Here is a 20,464-nt window from a genome sequence, read left to right as displayed (position 1 = left end):
TCTGCTTGGCAACTTCACCAGAAGTTAACTATAAATGCAGTTTTCGTCTTCTCAGCGAATGTGGCATACAGTGCTGGTTGACATCTATTAAGGAGGAAAGATCCGTAGCTGAGGTTGCAGAGCTTTTTTTTTTTTTTTTCTTTTCTTTTAATTACAATTAGGAACCTCCACTGCAGCAGGAAAATCCCCACCCAAGTTTCTTTCCAGATATAACACCTTATGTGCCAAAACATTAACTTTCCTTGAAAGTTTGGAGGTAGCTGGATGGGGTATTTGTGAGTTATTAGATTTTGGAAAAGAGATGGTCTTCCATCAGTCTGACACGACAACCACAACACTTTATCCTGGCCATATTTTTCCCAACTTTCTGTAGTACTTCAGAATTAGATTGTGAGTCTGTTCTTTTGCAGAGCAGGTTATCAACATGTTAAAGTGTTAGGTATTGCATCTTTGGATATTCAGCAGGATCATGCCAAGACAAAAGTAAGCATAGTGGCTCCCCTCACCGGACAGATGAACTCTGCGTGAGGCAGGGACTCTTCCAGCATGCCAGTCTTGGCCTCCAGCTCTAGCAGTGCTAGCTGCAAACATCTCCAATAACCTCATCTGGTCCAGCCTCTATTTTCCATTGAATCCCTTGCAACCCCAGCTGCTACCGTGGCAGGCAGGACTTCATTAATGTCATATGAAAAGCTTTCATTTTGGGAAGGGAAAGATTTTTCAATAGATTTCTGACTTGCATTAGTAAGCTGTCAATTTCTGAATTCTGCAGCCCTCCCTTCCCTCTGGTTTGAAGATCCACTGAAAAAAATGAATTGATTCAATGAAAAAATCAATAGCCACATTGTTAACCTGTGTTTTTAAATGCTCTTGAAAAGCAGATCTATACCGACCCAGATGAATGGTTTCTTTCACTCCTAATGATATATCAGTCCTGAAACGATTAATACAGAGCCGTAAGTTGTGCCAGGTAGTGAGGACGACTCAAGGCCAGGCTTCTCAGCTTGCAATGAAAAAAGGTCTGCCGGGCAAATTTGTCAGAGGATGCGTGGTGTAAATATGCCAGCCTTCATATGCGGAGCTGAGGGCAGCAGGTACAAAACAATGAAGGGTTATAAATTTTGCAGCAGGGCAGTCGTTACTCAGGAAATGCGCACACAAGGCCTGTGAACAGGCACCGTATGCGGGGGTGAGGAAAGAAGCGGAGGAAGGGTGTTGTACATGTTCCTCCTGGCACCCACTTTGTATGTGTACAGCAGAAATGTGCTAATCTGGTGCTTTCTTCTTGTTAAACTCGGTTCCATGGGCATTTTTCTGTGTGAATAAAGCCACCTAGAAAGAAGATCTCACCCCTTGCCTAGTATTTGTGATTAGCTGGTTCCTCTCCACTTGCTGAATCTCCATTTACGTACAGTAGCAGCAACTGCGTCTGACAGAACTGGGAAAGAGCAATTACAACAATGGTAAAATGACCCCAGTTCTCAGAAGAAGCACTGGTAGTTTGTGCCTTAGCTTATGCAAATGGAATTGTGATTTCGCATTTATCCCATAGACTTGGGACTTCTAGTGCCCAGGTGCAAAGGTGAGAGTTTTCCTACAGGTAGTGAGTGATAGGAGCAGTAAATCACCCTTGGTTTTCAGAAATGTAATCTTTTTTATGTTATACTTTGAGAAGAGGGGAAGGAAGCAGAGAGGTGCTGGTGTTCTCTATTTGCTTTTACCCTACAGAATGAGACAGTTGTAAAAAAATACCTTTGCCTCTTAAAAGCAAGTGAAGTTGAAAGGTGCATCGAGGCATGTGCATCCTCACCCTTTATGCATGCAGCTGCTGCCTGTTGGACAGCGTTTTGTCTTCGCTACCATCCATGTAAGGCCACTAACAGATGTGCAGTGGGACAGAGCACCTGAGATTCGGGTCATTGGAGTCTCATTGGGTGTGGATGGCACTGTCTGCCCATTTGAGCATGTTCCCCGCTTCTTGCTTGGTTTGCCAACCTATCAATCAAAGGAGTCGGGCCGTCGATAAATAATTAATTAGGATTTTGTTGCATGCTTGGCTCCCAAGCAGCATCGCCATGGAGATGATCTGGCTTTTAGGATGTGAAAAGTAGCAATCTCCAAAACAATGGCATTGTGTCAACCTTACCCTTTTTCCCTGAAAGAGAGCTCTCAGGGATGGCGAAGCAAAATGTGCGATGCCAGGTGCCGATTTCACTTCAGTGGAGGTGCAGAGGCACAACCTGCACGATGCTGTTCACTGCTGCGTTTGGCCTGGGATGGGATTCTCAGGATAGCTTTTTTTTTTCCTTCATGTCAGGGAACATGGCAAAGAAATACTCGTGGGAGAAGAGACTTAAAAGAAGAAGTCTGGATGGATCCTCATCTGCGGGAATGCCTTTGCAGAAACCTGTTGGATGCTTGGCATCCCATGGCTCCTTCTTTCCACCTGGAAGGCCCAGGGGCCGGATAGGCAGTTATTCAGCCCACTCCCTGCCTTTCCTTTCTCTTCCTTGTGCAGCCCCTGGAAGTGCCCTTTCATTCATTCAGTGCATTATCAGCATCCCCCTCCTTATCATCTGATTGCAGCACCTCGGGGACCACCCAGTTTCATGGCTTTGTTTCTCTTCCTCTTCTGTTGGTGATGTCTGGGCCAAGAGCCATAGGCATTTTCAGACTCCCCTGGAAAAAGTACCATAGGCATTTCCAGACTCCCCTGGAAAAACACAACACGGTGCCAGACGTTATTCTTTCTTGCTAAGCTCCACGGAGCTGGAGAAGGAACAATGTGCCTTTTCTCTCCCCACCCCCAGACATCCTCTGCTCTGCCTCTTTCTCCCCCTCGCCTCGATCCACCTATTCTTTACCTCCCCACCCTCGCTGGCACTTGCCACATGGCACTTCCCACCTAGGAGTCTCAAGGAGAGGAAGCGGAGCTGTGAAACTGGCCGGGTTTGCCCGTTTCCCATTGCTGGGTGGGGCCAGGCCCCGCTGGCAGCTTGGGGAAAGCCGAGGTTTATGGCTGCACAACCCTCCCCTCCCGCTGCACCCGGAGAAAATTGTGTGCAATGCCGTTCGTTAAGCCGCATTTCTGACATATCTCCCCGTGACAGCGAGCCGTTTTCCCTTCCTCGAGGGACTGAGCTCCCTTCCCTGATGTCATTTTCCCCGCTCTCCACAAGGCTGTTGCAGTAACCCCTCGGCATTTGCTCCCGAGCACGGGCGGTATGCGCAGGGGCTGGACCCAGCTTACAACCCACAGCCCCCGCGGTGGAGAGGAGCAGTTTGTTCATATCTTACCACAGCCCTAAAAATAGCCCTTGGGAGATAATAGGAGTGGAAGATAGCTTTCCATGGGACTGAATGTACTGCACGCGGAGGCTGCCGGGGGAGGCGGTGGCATTCAGGTGGCTGGCCTGGGTTACAGCAGCAGCCGCCTTAAAAATCTGGGGCTTTCTGCAGCGTGGCGAATTCCACCTTTGTTTATATTCACGCATCTTGGCTGGAAATGAGGCAAACATGAGTTCATCAATTAAAAGCAAACGTACGAACCGGCTTCCTGAAACCAAGAGACGTAGCTTAACGCTCTGAAGAAAACTTGTTGCTTATCTTATGAGCGACGATGCCAGCAATGACTCAGCAGACCCGGAGATGTGATCTGGAAGTGGGCACCTACTGCCTGCTCTGCCCTTTGCCAAATGTTCAGACTTTTGAGATATTTTGCTGTTCACTGGGGTCTTAATTTGCCTTTGTAGAAGAAAATTCCACGCGTCTGCTTTGCCCAGCAGCCAAGAAGCTCAGAGAGGAGGAGACGTTTCTCTTACAGATAGGACTGAATGTACAGAAACCTTTGCAACCGTCGTGTTTTTGAAGTATTTATAGCTCAATTCATGTTATTTGTACCAAACAAAAGCAAAGAAGCATGAAGCGTATTGGAAAATACTTCATAATCTCTCTACACCAGTTCAGAGAGCGAGTATAAATCCTCTTTCCAGCAAATGGAGACAGGTAATTTATTGCAGCCTTGAAGAGAGCAGCTTATTTCTCCACGCTTCCTGCCCAGCAAGCTCTGCAAGCTGACTCATGGAGGGATAGGGAGCCAAAAGCTGTGCTCCCTCTTTCCTATCTGCTTCTGGAGGGCAAAGCAGCGGGTGAGCGGCAGCTGTGCTCAAGCAAAGCCCTTTGGAAGTGCCTGGCTCGACTGGAGGCTCACAGCCCCCTGCTTTCTCTCTCTCGTGCCGTGCATTTTGGGGAAGGTATTCCCTGTATTTGCTTAACATGTAGGGGCTGGTAACTACGTGTGAGGGTGGTTTCAGTCCATCCCAGGTGCTCCTTTCTCCCCTGTTACCCGCTGTGGCGTTGGGACTCCATTGCCACCGGGGCTGCAGAGCAGATCCCAAGGATGCTCCTGCTGCATGGGGCTGGCAAGGGACAGTGACACAACTGTTTTGGTCTGTTGGCTGAGGATATTTAGCTCACAAGGGTTCTCCTAAAGGGGAATGTGTATGTGTGTACTTGCATGCGTGCACGTAAGCAGTAAACTCTACAACTCGATTAAGACCATCAAGTCATTCAGAATCAGTCCCCACAGGGACCGTTGCATGGTCTAGTTTTGAGCTGTGACCTTGCTACTTAGGCATATGTTTAACTTTACACGTGTGAGCTATCCCACGAAAGTCAGTGGACTGCTCACGTGTGAAGTTAGGCATGTGCTAAAGTGTTTTGCCAGAACGTGTACCGGGGCTACAGGGGCTCTGGGTGAACTTGAACCTATTTTGCTAGGGCAAGAGACTTTGGATTTCATTATTAAGAACCTGATATGGTGCTCTGTCTGAAGGCAGGGTCTTGGAGTTATCTGAAATTCTCATTAAGACAAGAAGCTAGGAAAAATACAAATTCCTCCACTAGTAAAGTTACTAAAAATACTCTAATTAAATTATCTAAGTCCTAAAACCAGTAAAATACATCGAAGAAGTGTGGTAGAGGTATAAGTACAGTGCTCTGAGAGTACCAAAGGGACTAATAGCACTTTCTCTGCAGATCTGGAATATTTTAAGTAGTTAATGTAGCTGATGTAAAAAAAGCATATTGCATTTGCCCTACTCTTGTTTCACATGCGGCGACCCTTAGTAAGTTTTGATGGTGCACACAGTGGAGCTGTTGCAGAGAAAGCAAGGAAAATAATCAAGCAAGCAAGAAAAGGACCTAAAGAATGGACAAACAAGTTCTTTCATAAAGTATTTCTCAATTGAGATTATTTCTTATTAGGCTGAAGTTGTTCAGGTTCGTCGTGTACCATGTCTGGCAGCAGTCCAGAGAGCTTTTGAAAAAAAAGGAGCCAGCTCTGTTGGGTGGTAAAAGCACTATATTTTCCAGAATATATTTCTGAGTAAAACACAACTCACAGAAGAAATTCCATTATTGCTATTTGTCTTACAACCAAACAACAAAAAAACAGAGAAGGATCTTATTTTGCTTAGAGAGATGAAAGCAATGACATACCCCAAATGTGATCATGACTCGCATCGCTTCTATGAAATACTGAAAAATATACTTGGCTGCTTTCTTGTTTGTGCTGCTGTCTTCACATCAGTGAACTTAAGCCCACAGACCTTTGCCGACGCAGCCCGAGCAGCCTGCTGCAGGTGAACGGCACTTGGCTGGCAGAGATCCCTCGTGTGGAGCAGAGGAGCCAGCGCGAACACCGCTGTGCGCCGTCCTGTTGCGCTGCTAATCCTCTTTCGGGATGCCTCTCTGACAGTGAAAGCCTGCTGACAGCAATCACTCGCTCGCTGGCCTTTTGGATCAGGTCACCCTCAGGGCTGTGTGCTCCTGGTAGTCCTTGAGCCCATCCCCTTGGGAAGGGAGCTGTGCAGGCCACCAGGCACACAGTGCGAGGTAGAAAGTGTTTGCTGAGATGTGTTCGAGCTGTTCATTTCCCTAAGACTCTTTTTGAGGGGGAAAATAGCAACTGGACATGGGGAAAGCTATCAGAGTTGGCCTCTAATGATGCTGTGGCTTGGTGGGCGAGATGCTCCTATGATGTGTTGCGGTTTGGGAGAGGCAGGCAGCAATTACTGTGCTGCTACAGTCCTCGTTCCTTTAGGAGTAACATCAGCTTTCCCTTTTGATTTCCTCATCTTGTTCCTCAAAGAAAGTGAATAGTGCCATTTCACCACTTGCTGCCCGAGGCTTAAATAATAAACGGCTGCACTGTGCTTTGAGCATCTTCATGTGCTACGCAAATACGCAGCGGTAGCACTTCATCAGTAGCTGTGAGTGTCTCAAGTCTTGCTCCAAAATGGAGTGCTCCTCCTGGTAACGTCCCATCCCTCTGTGAAGGGACACTGCTTCCTTTGCAGAGCTCCTGCTCTAAAAGCTAAGTCTTTAGAAATCAAAGCTCCTAGGTGCATTAACCACTTTTCTACGTGGGCTGCGAGACCGTAAACTCTGTGGTCCTGCAGAAAAATATCTGCCCAGGCAAAACATCTGTTTGCATTTGAAGATTCATCCAAACATGTATTTACAGAGCGCTGCCGCTCTTTTCAATCACATTTGCATTGCAGTATCTAAAAATATATGTTTTCACATGTGCAATTATTCCTGAGAGGCCATTTACAGTAATTATGTGTAGACTTACAAAAGTCCCGTCTGTGAAGCACAGAGTCAAGTTGGTGGGAGATTGGCATGCCCTCTGGGGTGCCGTTATTACTTTACCAGCCATGAATGATGAAGAATTTGCACCCCGTTGTATATTTGACAATGAAACCCTTCTTAAATTCTTCCTCGGAGCCAAGTACAAGGCTGTCTTTTAATAAAAAATGTGTTTTTACCCATGTCTATATTTATTTCTCGCAGGAATGCACATACTGCTCCAAGAGCCACCCACGTCCTTCTTGTATACAGGGTGTATTTGCATTTGCAGCCTGTCCCAGTGCAAACACGGGAAGGGAGGGGGGGAACCCAACCTTGTCTTTACTGTTAGTTGCCTTTTCCATCTCTATAAGCACTTGGAGATTGCTTGGATTGCTCATTCAGTTAAGACCTGCTGCATTACCTTTGCTAGAAGTATGTCTAGTGTAGGTAAGACCAGAGTTACGTTGTTACTTTCAAAATCTCAGTACCAAATTTTGGGGTAAAGAGGAAGAAAAGAGGTGCTTTGATTTTTGCATGCAAATCAGTTTGACCCTTGATTGCTGCTTTTTTGTTCTGCTGTCCTAAAGCAGGGTAGCACTTGAGCGTGTGCTTCATTTTAAGCACGTGCTGAAATCTTTGGCAATTCAAGGGGATGGGGCATATGCTTACTGCTTTTTTGAACAATGTTGCTTTTCAGAGTTGAAGGTCTTGTAGGAAACCCGATCCTTTAAAGTAGCTCCTGTTTATGTACATTTCAATTTTATAACATTGCAAGTTTTCCCCTTCTTTCTTCGATATCCTTGATGCTACATCGTCTAATGAAAACAGTACTGGTCATGCCACTTGCAGTTACTGAAGCAGGCAGTGAAAGTACTTTTTTTTTTTTTCTGAGGGAACCAGGGAAATCACATAAATCACAGATTTGCAAATGTTTTCCCAGGAGAGGTCCGCAGTAGTTGGCTGCAGAGAATGACAAAAGCGTTGTTTACCCATAAAGGGGTGGTCATCTCAGCAGGTCAGTGATGCTTTTCAAAGATGTATTGTTGATCTTAAACGAGCTGATAATTTATTCCCTGAACTCTGCCTTACAAAAATAAAACAGGGTAAATATTGAGTATAATAAAGGCCATGCTGCTATTCAGCCTGCACAATGCCCTCACCTTCCCTCTCACACCACCTTCTCTCCATTGTTGGCTTGGGCATTTCTCAAAGGGCATGAGCTGACCTCGGCAATTATTTATGGCGTTGTTCAGATAAGCCCCTTTTCACAGGCAACCTACACACACTCACAAGGGCTGTTATAATTTGAATTTATATTGCAAGTTCAGCTATCACTTCCTCTGTTCCCACCCTGCCTTTTGGAAAGATACCCAGTCACACGATGTGCTTGTAAAAAGGTTGCTGATTGAGGAAGGATGCAGGAAGGATATGGTTTTGCAGTGATTGCATAAGTGCTGTGGAGGGCCTGAAGCTTTGGGTTTATATGAGGACGAGTTTAGATGTGAATTTCTAAGATTTATTTCTTCGGATTTTGAAATAAGTCTTAACTCACGAGCAGTTTGCCTTCTTCAGAGAACCATGGAGCAACCCACGTTAATGCAGTTCTTGGTGTACTAGTGTGGACAAATATCTATTTTGTCTGGGTCTTCTGCCTCCTTTCCATCAGAGATCTCAACTTCATTTGTGAGAAATTGTCTCCGAAGCTTCTGTTTGAAATTGTCAGGTGTGGTCATGTCTAACTGAATGCTGTTCCCATCAAAGGCTGTTGGGAGTTTTACTGTTTGCCTCAGTCCTTAGGCTAACAGAGGTCCTTCCAAACAGTGCTGTGCTCCCCCTCGGAGTCCTAATACCTGAAGATCTTAAAATTCATGCCATCCTTTACTGTAATGATTGTCCTATAAAAAGAAGGAGCTGGGGTGTGGAGGTTTGTATGTTAAAACTTTGTTTTGGTCATTCCGCGTTCTGCCAACATCTAACATCTGTATTTATTTTTTGAACTCTCCTTAATGGATTATATGCATCTGTTCAGTTCCAAGAATAATGCTTGATTTCCTGAATTTATAGGTTGCAATAAAATCCATTCGTAAGGACAAAATTAAGGATGAGCAAGACATGGTTCACATCAGACGGGAGATTGAGATCATGTCATCCCTCAGCCACCCTCATATCATCACCATATATGAAGGTCAGTGAACGCAATACTCCTCTCCAACTTCTCGGTTATGTTCTTCCGGACCTGATGTTCATGTTTCTTGAGATCATGCACCAAACCCTTACTCCTAGTGTAACCTACCTCTTACCAAAGGGACTGTTCGAGTACTGCCTTCCCTCTGAACCATCGGTGTTTCACAGATGCATAACCCTTTGCCTGGAGCAACTTCTTCATGTGTGAATTATCTGCTGTGTCTGTGGCAGGTGGAAATCATTGCATCTATCATCTCATCTCCTTGCTCCCATTGAAAGTTCAGTTTAATTTCACCCTTGCTCACATCAGCCCCATGTCAGTTTATGTCCCCAGCCCTTCAACCAGTCCTCATGGACTTTTCTTCACAGGGCTCCACAAGACCAGTCTTGTTTGCTCTACTTAGCATGGGCAATGCTGTATCTGTCTGTAAAGTCTCTGAAAGCTCTTTGCATTTTATTTATGAACATGCATTTTTCTTAAGTTTGGTCCTCCCTTACCTGCCAATTAGTCTTGCTGGTTCTGTGTTTGCTGCTTTTTTCCCCTGAATCCAAGCATCCACTTCCTATCTACCCCTGCATGGTTTTCTGTCAGTCTGGTCGCTGGCATATCATTCTTATTCCTTATTCCTGTCTTTCCATTATAACTCCTTTCTTCCTGGGACATGGCAGTGAAGCCTGGTAATTCCTGGCTCTGGGAGCTGCTGCTCCCTGGTTTAGAGCAAGGAGCAGGAAGCCAGGGGCATTTTTCCGTTGTTCTCCTGTTTGTTTGTTTATATATTTATAGAGTATCACCCTGTAGGAAAATATCCCCCTCCTTCCTTCCTTCCTTAAGTCTGTAACATCCCAGAGCTAAATAGCTCGGGCTGGGTACGTGCTAAAAGACACTGGCTGAGAGGTCCACTGCTGGGTCTCCATAAGAAGAGCAGCAGCACCGTGGACCTGTGCTGTGGGCTCCAAAGGTCTGGAGGGACTCGGGTTGGGTGGCCTCCTCCCAGAGGATCACCTCTTCCCCCACGTGCAGAACAGGCAGCCTGAATTTAGCTCTTCGTATTTACATACTCATGAGGTAAACACTCAAGGTGATGATATGTATATGGCAGCTCCACTCTGAGAGTCAATACAACTGATTAAAACAAGGGCTGGCTTGGAGTACTGTTACAGTATCACATATTGAGTTATTCAAAAGCATGTTCTTTTACTTGAAAAGAGATGAATATCTGTCTTTTTATTGAATAAACTCATAACAGGATCTGGGAACAGAAAAGGGGAGGGATGCTGTGTCAGCATGTGGGTTGCAAATGGAACAAAAGTTATTTCAAATGTGCACGGGAACTCCAAAAGAAAAAAGATTAAGCATGCTGCGGTGCTTTGACCAATTGCCCTTCTCATCCTTAGTTTGAATAGCTTTTACTGAGTTAAAACATTTGTAAAAGTTAAAAAGATTACAGCATTTTTAAGAAGCAGACAGTAAAATCCTCTGGGAGCAAAACTTTCCCCTCCGGCCCCGCAGAGGGAGGAGTGTCGCTTCTGCAGCACAACCGGTGCAGTTTTGCAGTGGAGGTTTCATCCCATCTCCAGGAGGGCAAGTTGTCTATGGCAGGTGACATCGCTTCCTTCTGCTCTGCTCTTGTGGTTTGTCAGCCAGCAGCAGCCCTTTGCAGAGAGAAACCTGGAAGCGGTTTTTCTCTCATTTCTGGAAGGTTTTCCATTCTGTTTCTGGTTTGTTTCCTTTTAGGTTTCTAGAAAGCAGAGCAGCCTTTCATGGCTTCGTGTGTTTAACTCATGACCTGAAGGGGTAGGCAGTAGAAGTCAGCTGCTTGGTTTGGCCATAGGAAGACCGTATTCCATAGAGCAGAGGAATAGTGGCTGTACTCATCCAGCCTTTCCAGGCAGTCAGATTTTGTACTCAGCCTCTTGCAGCCAACGCTGTAATGCTGGTTATTGTAGTACTGGGAAGATGTGGGGATGTGCAGCTGAGTCCGAGGAGCAGTTACGTCCTGCCCAGAGATCAGGATGTGAGTTCAGTGACCCTTAAGCATGTGCTTCTCAAGTGTGTGCTTCATTTCAAGCCTAAGAGTATATTTGTGGTAAAGTTATGGGACTACATCTAGGATTGAAGTATTTGTATCCTATTGAAGTGGGATTTTAAACACAATTGTCTGTTCCTCTTGAGTGAGGCAATAAAAAGTGATAATATTGCAATCATCTGACTTGAAATGTTGAAGTTACGCTGTCCTCAGGGGTGGGCTTCATCTCGCCAAATTTAAGCCATTCAACATTTAGGCAGTTGGGGCACACTAGAAGCCTATTTCTTCTCCCTAGTCAAGAGAGATCAGTGTCTACACAAGGTGGTTTGCTCCCTCCTGGGAGATACTTTTTCAGATAAGTGGGACAAATGACATACTGGAGGTTCCTTTCGGTGGCAGATGAGGTTTAGCTGACTAACTTAAATTAGATGCTTAACTTTTAGTCTGAAGCCACCCTGCAGGTATCTTTCTGCTCTCTCACTAATTTTTACTGTAGGCAATGAGACCACCACTGTGTGCCTGATAGCGCTTTCTGTAGGTGCCAGGTGGCACTGAGTCTATCTAGCATGGACAATGCTGTATCTCTCTGTAAATATCTTTGAAAGCAGCTTGTACTGCATTTACAAACCTGTGTTTTCCTTAAGTAGGATCCCTGTTTAGGTATCCTTTTGACCTGCCTGCTTAAAAGCAATTAACCTTTGAATTTGTCAACTTGATGTAAACACAAGCTTATCTTTTTTTTTTTTTTTTGATACCAAGCAAATCCGAATGGGTGGAAGCAAAGCTTTCCAGTCTAACGATATTTTTTGTAATCAAATCAAAAGCAACGTATCTTGCCCATTGCTGTGAGGGTAGATGTACTGTTCTGAGTCCAAAGAAATTCCAACCTCTCAGCAGGGCTGTAATTGGCAATCTGTCGAGTGCGGCTGCAAGGGAAGTGCTCTTTCAAGTGACTTTAAACTCCTTGAAAGGGACTGGATAAATGAAGCTGGCTTTGCTAGCAGTGTTCTGATTTCAGGACATAAATTTTAATTTATAGAATAATGCCCCTGTCCATTCATCTGTCTGTCTCCCCCCAGCCCCGCCTTCCTCTGCCCCATTTCTTTTTTGCCTTGAAAACTCTGGGATTTGATAATAAAGCCTTTGAGAGCTAACATATTTTTCCAGGAGTAGCCTGAGTGCAAAATCTGTTCCATCTGGCAATACTTTATAAAAGTTAAACCGGGGAAGAGCATAGGGCCTGATTCTGTAAACATTTAAACATGTGTTGGATCAATCATGCGAGTGAAGTTATGCTTGGGACATTCGGGAGGGAGCTCTTGAGTCTTTGTAGTTTGAAATACAGTGCCTACGTGAGTGTTTCTGCGCAGGAAGAGTTGTCCTTGGTCAGCGTAACCATCCAGAAAAGTTCATCCATTTGCAAAAGACATTTGAAAATGAACAGGTTATTTGCTAACATGCTTGTGGAAATAGTTTAACGAAGATATTCCCTGAAGAATGAATAAATATTAGGATCACAATTCAGTGCCCGTGGAACAGGGTGGCATTAACATGAGCGAGTAACCAAAGGAAAGCACGTGCTTAAGTGCTTCGCTGGATTGGGGCCAGGATGCTTAGAGGAGTGCTGGACCCTTTACAACAACAAGGCCCAAAAAAATGAATTTCCCATGTAAGAGGGACTTCCTACTTTTTTTAGGTCATATTTCTGATATTCTTAAGAACAAGAAATTTTTAAAAAAAAAGCAGCAAGGTGCTCCATAAGTATCTCCAAGCAGGCAATGACTTGAGTGAGGCGACATGCTTTGGTTAACCAGGAAATCACTTCAACTTTTCTGTACTCCCAAATGCCAAAGACGATGGAAGGAAATATGACGGTGTGTGCCGATGGTGGCATGATATTTCACAATGCTAATTTTACTTGCCAGGCACATGTTCAATCTCACACTTTGTAACAGACCTTCTGTGTGAGGAAAAGGAAGGGAACAGTTGGTGCTTTGGATGCCTGCAGGCCTCTCTTCCATGCAGTGCTGCGTGAGTTGTGTTGGTCAAGGCACCACGTTGAAAGCATCCATGTCACAAAAAAGCCAACCAGGTAGCATCTGGCAAGGTGCATGAACCTTGCTGACAAAGCTGGGTTCCTGCAGTAGCCTGGCTGCATGTGTCAGGCTAACAACGTGGAGGCAGGCCCAGCCTCTGCTATTGTGTTTCAGATGTAATCAAAACAAATTTTGATGCCTAATTACTTGATCCCTTCTGCATGCAAAACACCTGAAAAAGTCAATACAAGTCCCATAAAACATCACGTGGCTGACTGGGCTTTTAACAAGATTGATGAAAGTTGGAAAGCTGGAATGTGCTTTTTTTTTTTTCTTTAATTTAGTCAAGAGAAAGTACTTCAGCAGTGACAGTATTTAAGCACATTTCTAATTGGTTTCCTCTAATTATGTAGGCTTTTGACCTTAGAGTGCTTTATTTCCATTGTTTTCACCTGATAACATCCAAGAACACAAAGTAATATTTCTAGAGTCTGATGATAGTAATGAAGCGAATATGAACAAACTTAACTCCTCAGTTATCCTACCCCACCTTTATAAATTTCCTCTCATTCAGGATGACCGCCTAAACAATGTTTTGTCTGGCTTGACATGAACCCAAATGCTTGAGATCACTGGCAAGTTCAATTCAGACCTCAAAACGATGGCAAGCAGCAATGAAATGTATTTCTATCTTTCCTCACGCAGGCCTCCCACTGCAATGTAAATGTTTGCTTGTCTGAGGTTCCTCAGCAGTTTGTAATCATAATTAACAAAAAAGGGGGAATTAGCTCATATTCTTTGCTGAAACAAAAGACAATTAGTGTGACATGTAGTATTGTGGGTGAAGTAGCAACTCAATTTTTCTCTCCTTCCTTTTTAAATAGTAGACAGGCAAAATGTGCATATCCTCAGTCTCATTCTTTGAGAAACAGCCTCGTCAAGGATAATGGTTCTCATTTTGATTTAATCCCCTCACTAGGGAGTAAATTCTAGCATGCCGTCTGATTTAAAATGATTATTTCAGGATCTTAACTACATTCCTTTAATTTAAGAAGAGATGCAGTAAGGCCATAATTCAGGAAAGCAATTTAGCATATGCTTACCTTTAAAACCCATACTTTTATCTTGTTATCTTCAATTATAATTAAGCATATGCATAAATTTAAGCATATGCACACAAGTGGTTTACTAAATTGGACCTTTTTCATGGCTGCTACATGTGCTATTCAAAAACAGCCATAAACTGATAATAATAGTAAATAAATAAATAAATAGTACAGTTGTCAAGTATTTTTACATTAAGGGGCTGTAAACCTTTTCAAGCAGTCAAGAACACAGAGGACACATGGGGCTGAAATTCTAAGGCAGAAAACACTTTTCAGTATTCATGTGTCTTTTTGAAGAATAATTCTTGCCTTATTACACAAGTGAGGCAACTGGGTCATACATGACTTTTCTGAATGAAAAGGTTATTCTAGTCTGCATCTCTAAAATTAAAAACAAACTCGCTCGTTCTTTTGATTTGGCTGACCTTTAATAAAAGAGCATTTTGTAGCAGTGGAAAGGTACTTCTGTCTGCGGCTGTTAGGAGAGTAATAAAAATACCGCTGAATGGAAAGACACCAGATGGAAGGAATGTCAACATACTGGAACTAATTTAGGAGATTGCTCTGATAGAGAGCAAAGGCATGAGGAGAATTCAAATGGTTCCAGTGCGAAGAGATTGGCCGCCCCTCTTAAACTAACAAACTAAAATCCTTACCCCAGGGTTACATGTAAACCAAATGGAATCAGCCCGCGAGGAGGTAGTCCATTAAGGGGGAAAAAAATCCAACCCCCTCGGCACTCTGACTCGAGCATCCTGTAAGCTTGCAGAAAGAGCAAAAGCTTTCTGCTTTGTTTTGCTATTTAAATTTTGTAGTAAATAAGTCCAAATAAGTGAACTGCTGTAGTGAAGAGATGTCCAATGTAGTACAAAATCTTTCTGACTGATGTTTGCAAAACCATGTCTGTGTGGGCTTTCAGCACTTTGGGGGTAAAGTCCATCTCTGGGAGCATGTAAGCTGGATAGCAAGTATGTTCATCCAGTGCCAAACTTGTCCTGGGCAGTTTCAGCAGAGGTGATGCCTGTGTGGCTCTTTCCTGTGTAGCTTTTTCCTACTGCCTTTCAGCAGTAGGGATGAAGAAGATGGAAAGGGAAAGGGAAAGGGAAAGGGAAAGGGAAAGGGAAAGGGAAAGGGAAAGGGAAAGGGAAAGGGAAAGGGAAAGGGAAAGGGAAAGGGAAAGGGAAAGGAAGGCAAGGCAAAAGGCAAGGCAAGCAAAGAAAAAAGAAAAAGAAAAGAAAAGAAAAGAAAAGAAAAGAAAAGAAAAGAAAAGAAAAGAAAAGAAAAGAAAAGAAAAGAAAAGAAAAGAAAAGAAAAGAAAAGAAAAGAAAAGAAAAGAGAAAAGAAAAGAAAATAAAAGAAAATGTGCTGATCAGCAAGAGCTCCCTTCCTAGTGCTATTTGGAAGATGGAAAGCTGTAGATAGAAGCTGAGTTCATCATTTCATGGCCTCTAAATATAAATAAGTGGAGAGATTATATCCAAGAATTATTACTATAGTAGAACAGCCTGTGAAAGAGACAGATTGTTGACGTTACACAATGTACTCCGTCTCAGATATGTCTTTGGTAGTGAGAAGTGAAGTTCTTTCCCAGTTTCACATTTCTGTTCTTCAATGAGCTTTGAAGCCAACAGATTTGGTTTCAATTATCAGCTGAGAAGTATAGAAATTTTGTCTTTTTTTTTTCTTCTTTTTTAAATAAATAAACAAACACGTTAGAGTTATGGGAGGGATTTAAAGAAAAGCTGTAAGAAATCTTTCTTTGACCACTGCAACTCAAGGACCCTTTGCTGCTTGTGCGGAGCACTGCTCTTAGCCCCTGCCAAGGCTCCTAGGGCTGGACAGATCAAGCACAAGCAGGCTTGTAGCTCACTGGAAAATGCTGTTTCTCTGTGCATGAAGGCAGTACTCTTGTTCATCTCAGGGACTGTCATATCACAGCCCTTCTATCATACCCAGCATCACTTGACCGCTACAGCTGAGGTGGTGCAGCAGCCCTCCCGCCGCACCGAAGCCTTGCTGCAGCCTTCTCTGTGTATCTCGGCTTGTGGAGTGGTAGAAAGAACCACAGTGGCTCAAAAATAAGTGACGCACAGCTTGTAGCAAGTGTTTCTCCTGCTGCTTTCTCCTCTAACGTGTGGAGCTCATGCCTGGTATCTAAGCAACTCCCGTCTCTCAGCACGTGATTGACGGGCCATCTCTGCTGCTACCACCTGTCTGGGTGCTGATACCGGCACTTATCTTATTTAACCAGCTCTGTTTGCAGAGTATCGGTGCTTGGAAAGAAGCAGGAGCGACCCCACCTTTCTCATACACAACCCCCCTCCTTCCCTTGACCTTGGTTGGGGCTGCGGAGCAGCTGAAGGCCGGCCTGCATGACATGGCCAACGCGTCGGCCACGAGCGGCGGGGCCTTCGTGGAGCAGGGGACCCTGCCGGAGCCATGCTCCTCCACCAGCAGTAGCTGCAGCAGGGTTCAGGCACGCTTCGAGGCGGGGGCGAGTTTCGGAATGAATATGCAGTAGAGTGGCAGATAATAAATCATCCGCAACGAAAACAAAGAGCGAACCAAGCCGTCCCAGAAGCTGTATGGAGGCAATCTGTCCGTCATCAGCCTGCAGGTTACAACCCAGGTGTTAACAGGGCAGTATATTTATTACCTCATTATTATTTGCAGTAAGTCAATCCAGCCTTTAATTAATGCCCTCCTCTCTTCCCCCAGACGTTGGCCACAATGCTTTCTTGGAGCGTATGTTTATAAAACTGCACAGTGTGCTCAGAAGGGAAATTTAGAAGTGTCTGGATGAAGCCTGCCTGGCATCCTAACTGCTGCTGTGAAAATCATGGTGTACATGTCTGATGGGCTGAGAATTGCCAGAATACCACCTTGTCACGTGCCTGATTGTTTTGACCACTGAATTCCTTTATAAGTGTGTGTGTATAGACATAAATCCTACTGCCTTTCCACTCCCTGTACCTTCAGTGGGAGCTCTCAGTTAAGGCATTTTTGTACACTGTTCAGTTCCCTTTCTGCAGGAAAGTAGCTGTACACCTTCTTGTGAGATTCAGCTAATACAATGGAGGTGATCTAAACTGAAATGAAGCAGTTTTTAAAGAAAATTCCTCCCACCTCCCTGAAAAAAAAAAAAAAATGATTCTCCATTCACCTCTATTAACAGTGGAAGAGAGAAATTACTGTGCAATTCTCTAACCATTCAGCTACAGTCATGAAGACTGAAGAGCCGAGAGCCCCTTCTCCTCTGGCTGTGTCCCTCTGGTGAGGCAAACAGCCCCTAGAGCTCAGGATGCTCCTCGGCTGGTATTGTTGGAGTGTGCACTCCTGTAAGAGTCCGCTGAGATCCATGCTGCTATGTGGCTAGTTCGCCTTATGCATGCATCATATAATAACTCCTAACTCATTGAACCAGCTGTTTGATCGTGTTTTTTTTTTTTTTTTTTTTTTTTAAATATTCTTGAATAAAAGCATTTTCAGTGATTTGTCTCAGCTTACTGAAACTACTTTTCGCTTTCCTACACTGCTCTGTTTTTAAGAACCCTTTCCAAGCTCAGAGCAGTGAGTCTGTGCATCAGTGGTAACACATCACAGCACTTCCGTTTATGACACAGGGTATGTTCAGTTTTTCCCAGACAATATCAGTCTGTCATTCTTGGAGAGGATACTGTAAGCATAATCCATCCAGAGACAGCTCTTCCAGTTTCTGAAGTTTATTGTTAATGAGGATGCACATAGGATGTAATCACTGGCAGGAGCCTCTGCTTCGGGGTACAGCAAGGCCAGCAGACAAATGAGCGGCCAATTTTATCTGGCTGTTCACTCTCCCTTTTATCAGAGCTGTTTGGCTGGGGTTCAGGGGTGTTAGAGGGAGCTGCAGAGGCTTTGGCTTGCGGAGTTGAATGACAAGGTGTTGGAGGACATGAGACAAAACTGAAGAGCAGCAAATGTCTACGCGTTGAGAGAGGCAGCTTTACAATTCGCTGCAAAACCTGAGGTGTTTTTCCTTTTGTTTTGTTTTGTTTTTAAACCCTAAGGACTACTGGCAGGGCTTTGCTAAAGAGATACAGGAAGGCATTGTTTCAGTAGGGCTGGTCAGAACTAGCATCCGTTTGTAATAACCTCTGTAACCTCATTAAATTGAAGATGTTTTGCTGCCAGTGTGACATGGCTTCAGCATGCTGCTGCCACAGAATAAAACAGAAGGAAAGTCACCACGTTTTAACATGAGCAGTGGTTATTTATGGCAGGTGCAGGATGTTTGCAGTGGCTTGTGGAGGATTTTTGGTGTCAGAAGGGAAAAACTGTTTAGCAGCCAGAGCATTATGGCAATTTGAGACTTCTCATGGCCAGCTGTACTAGATTAAGTGTTTAGTTATCTGCAAGTCCAGTGAAGTCCTTGACAGCACGTGGCATGAAGTACCCTGAGCCCCAAAGAACAGGCATGCTGTGACGTGTATGAGATCAATGTTCCTTGCACCGCTTACGTGGGAGCTGCGCATTGCTGCCGGCTCTGCGCAAGTGGCAAAGGACATATCTGCAGCATGCAGTGGGACCTGCGGCAGGGGCTGGACGTAAGTGAGCACCAGGATGAGGTGTGTGCATGAGATGGATTGCAGAGCCATGCTGAGAAGAGCTGTACAGCTCTGGAGACACTGCAGCCACTGCTAGCTCAGGTGTCTGTGCCCCGCGTGCTGCTGCACAGAGCTGGGCTAGAAGAGGATGCCTGCATCAGTGCGTTTGTTGGGTTTTGGTGGCAAGTGAACCAACAGTCATTATAAGCCAAATTGCTATTCTGTATCAGGCAGTCATTGAAGGTAGAGTCTATTATCCCTTTTATTAACCCTTTCCAAATGGTGTGATAGCTCCTGATTCCTTCTGTCACCTGGCCCCAAGAGGACTACAGGTAAGAGGCAGTCCCTGTTGGAGCCAGGTGTCATTCAGGTGTCATTGGCACAAGTGTCCACCTCACCTCACCAAGATAAAGTTGGCTTTGCCACTGTGGCCCTGTGTTGTATTGGCAAAGACCTTCTTTCGTCTAGCTGTGTGAAAGGCAGCAGCTCCTCAAAGCCTTAACTTCCTTCTCTTCATCTGAAACATTGTCACCTTTCTAGGGAAAAATTTAGCTTTGGAATTAGGTTTTGGGATTGTCTGTCTGCAGGCTGCAGTGATGACACAGGATACGTTCGGTCATCCTAAGTCTTCTTCAACCTTTAAAGTGTTTTTAAAAGGTATTGGATCAACTGTGTTTTTGTTTTTTCTTTTATCCTGTGCAGTGTTTGAAAATAAAGATAAGATTGTGATCATCATGGAGTATGCAAGTAAAGGAGAGTTGTATGATTACATCAGTGAGAGGCGGCGGCTGAGCGAAAGAGAGACAAGACATTTCTTCCGACAAATAGTCTCTGCTGTACATTACTGCCACAAGGTGAGCAAAGGATTTGATATTAAAAAATGCTATTTGAAGGCTGAGTAGTGATTATATTTCAAAGCACGTCTGTGGCAACAGCATTCATTATTAAGTATGACAGCATGTGATTATATCAGTACACCAGAAGAGTGAAAGTGCTACAGTAGTTCTCTGCCTGTTTTTAAAGACTAAGGGTGTTTTCCTGTGTTATGGCATACTACCAGCCACACTCTTACATTAGCCCTACATCCCATTTTTCCTGTGGAAGTAGTTCTCGTGACATAAAAAAACAATTAACTACATTAGCTAGAAAAGGCATTACATAGACATTCTAGTACATGGATATTAATATATGCAAATTAATGACAATTCACAATTTCAATGTGCAAGTGAAGAGCTTTATAAAGTATATAAAATACATGAAAGCAAAATAGCCTGGAGAAAGCTATGAGTGTTCAGCTTTAGCATGTACTCACTAGTTAGAAATAACTTTTCCAGATGTAGGAGGAGCACTAGAAAGATACCCTTTGCTAACGACTTTATCCATCATGGTACCCAGTAGAATAACAATGTAAGCAATTAAATCCAAAGTAACTGACTGGCTGTCATGGACTTTTATCCCTGCTGCATACAGCCAAAACTTGCATGAGGCTAAAGGCAACGAGCAGCTAACACAGTCTTTTGTTTGAATTCTTGAACATTTTAATCTCCATTTGAATTCTGATAAACAAGGCAGATTTTCAAAGTCCTCACTGTGAAGCACTGAAAAGCTGCAGTGGCCTTTTTGGTGCAGTTAATTTTTCCCAAATTTCTTCAAAGAAGTCTCTGACCTAAACCCAGCTTGTTCGTTTTCATCCCTAACACTTACAGTCTTTTAGGATTTTAACTCCCCTGATCCACACGGCTGCACACTGGAGGAAGGAGGGCTTTTGTAAGGACTAACGTCATTGACAGATATTGTTTTCTGGTGCCTGGGAAGAATATATTGCTTTCATGCAGTGGGGGCAGGATCCGGGCTGGAATTAAGTTCTAAAAAGACCCCCCCCCTCCTGCTGTTTT

The 20,464-nt window shown here is 44.1% G+C and overlaps 1 protein-coding gene across 2 annotated transcripts in view; it reads left to right on the top strand.

Moving 5' to 3' along the window:
* Window positions 1-20,464, top strand: part of NUAK1 (NUAK family kinase 1) — a 48,140-nt gene that overhangs the window by 14,940 nt on the left and 12,736 nt on the right. Inside the window, exons 1-3 of one of the 2 annotated variants that reach the window (XM_082751835.1) lie at window positions 3,479-4,005; window positions 8,698-8,818; window positions 19,272-19,423. In XM_082751835.1, coding sequence (XP_082607961.1) covers window positions 8,746-8,818; window positions 19,272-19,423 — 225 coding nt within the window. In that variant the 5' untranslated portion in view covers window positions 3,479-4,005; window positions 8,698-8,745. Of the gene's footprint in view, window positions 1-3,478; window positions 4,006-8,697; window positions 8,819-19,271; window positions 19,424-20,464 lie in introns of those variants that run through there. The other variant, XM_082751834.1, reaches the window with a different exon arrangement.

Source organism: Aythya marila (genome assembly GCF_965140915.1).
Source record: "Aythya marila genome assembly, chromosome: 1".
NCBI classification, from domain to species: Eukaryota; Metazoa; Chordata; class Aves; order Anseriformes; family Anatidae; genus Aythya; species Aythya marila.
Note: the sequence above shows the minus strand (reverse complement) of the source record. Positions and strands in the feature narration are given on the sequence as shown.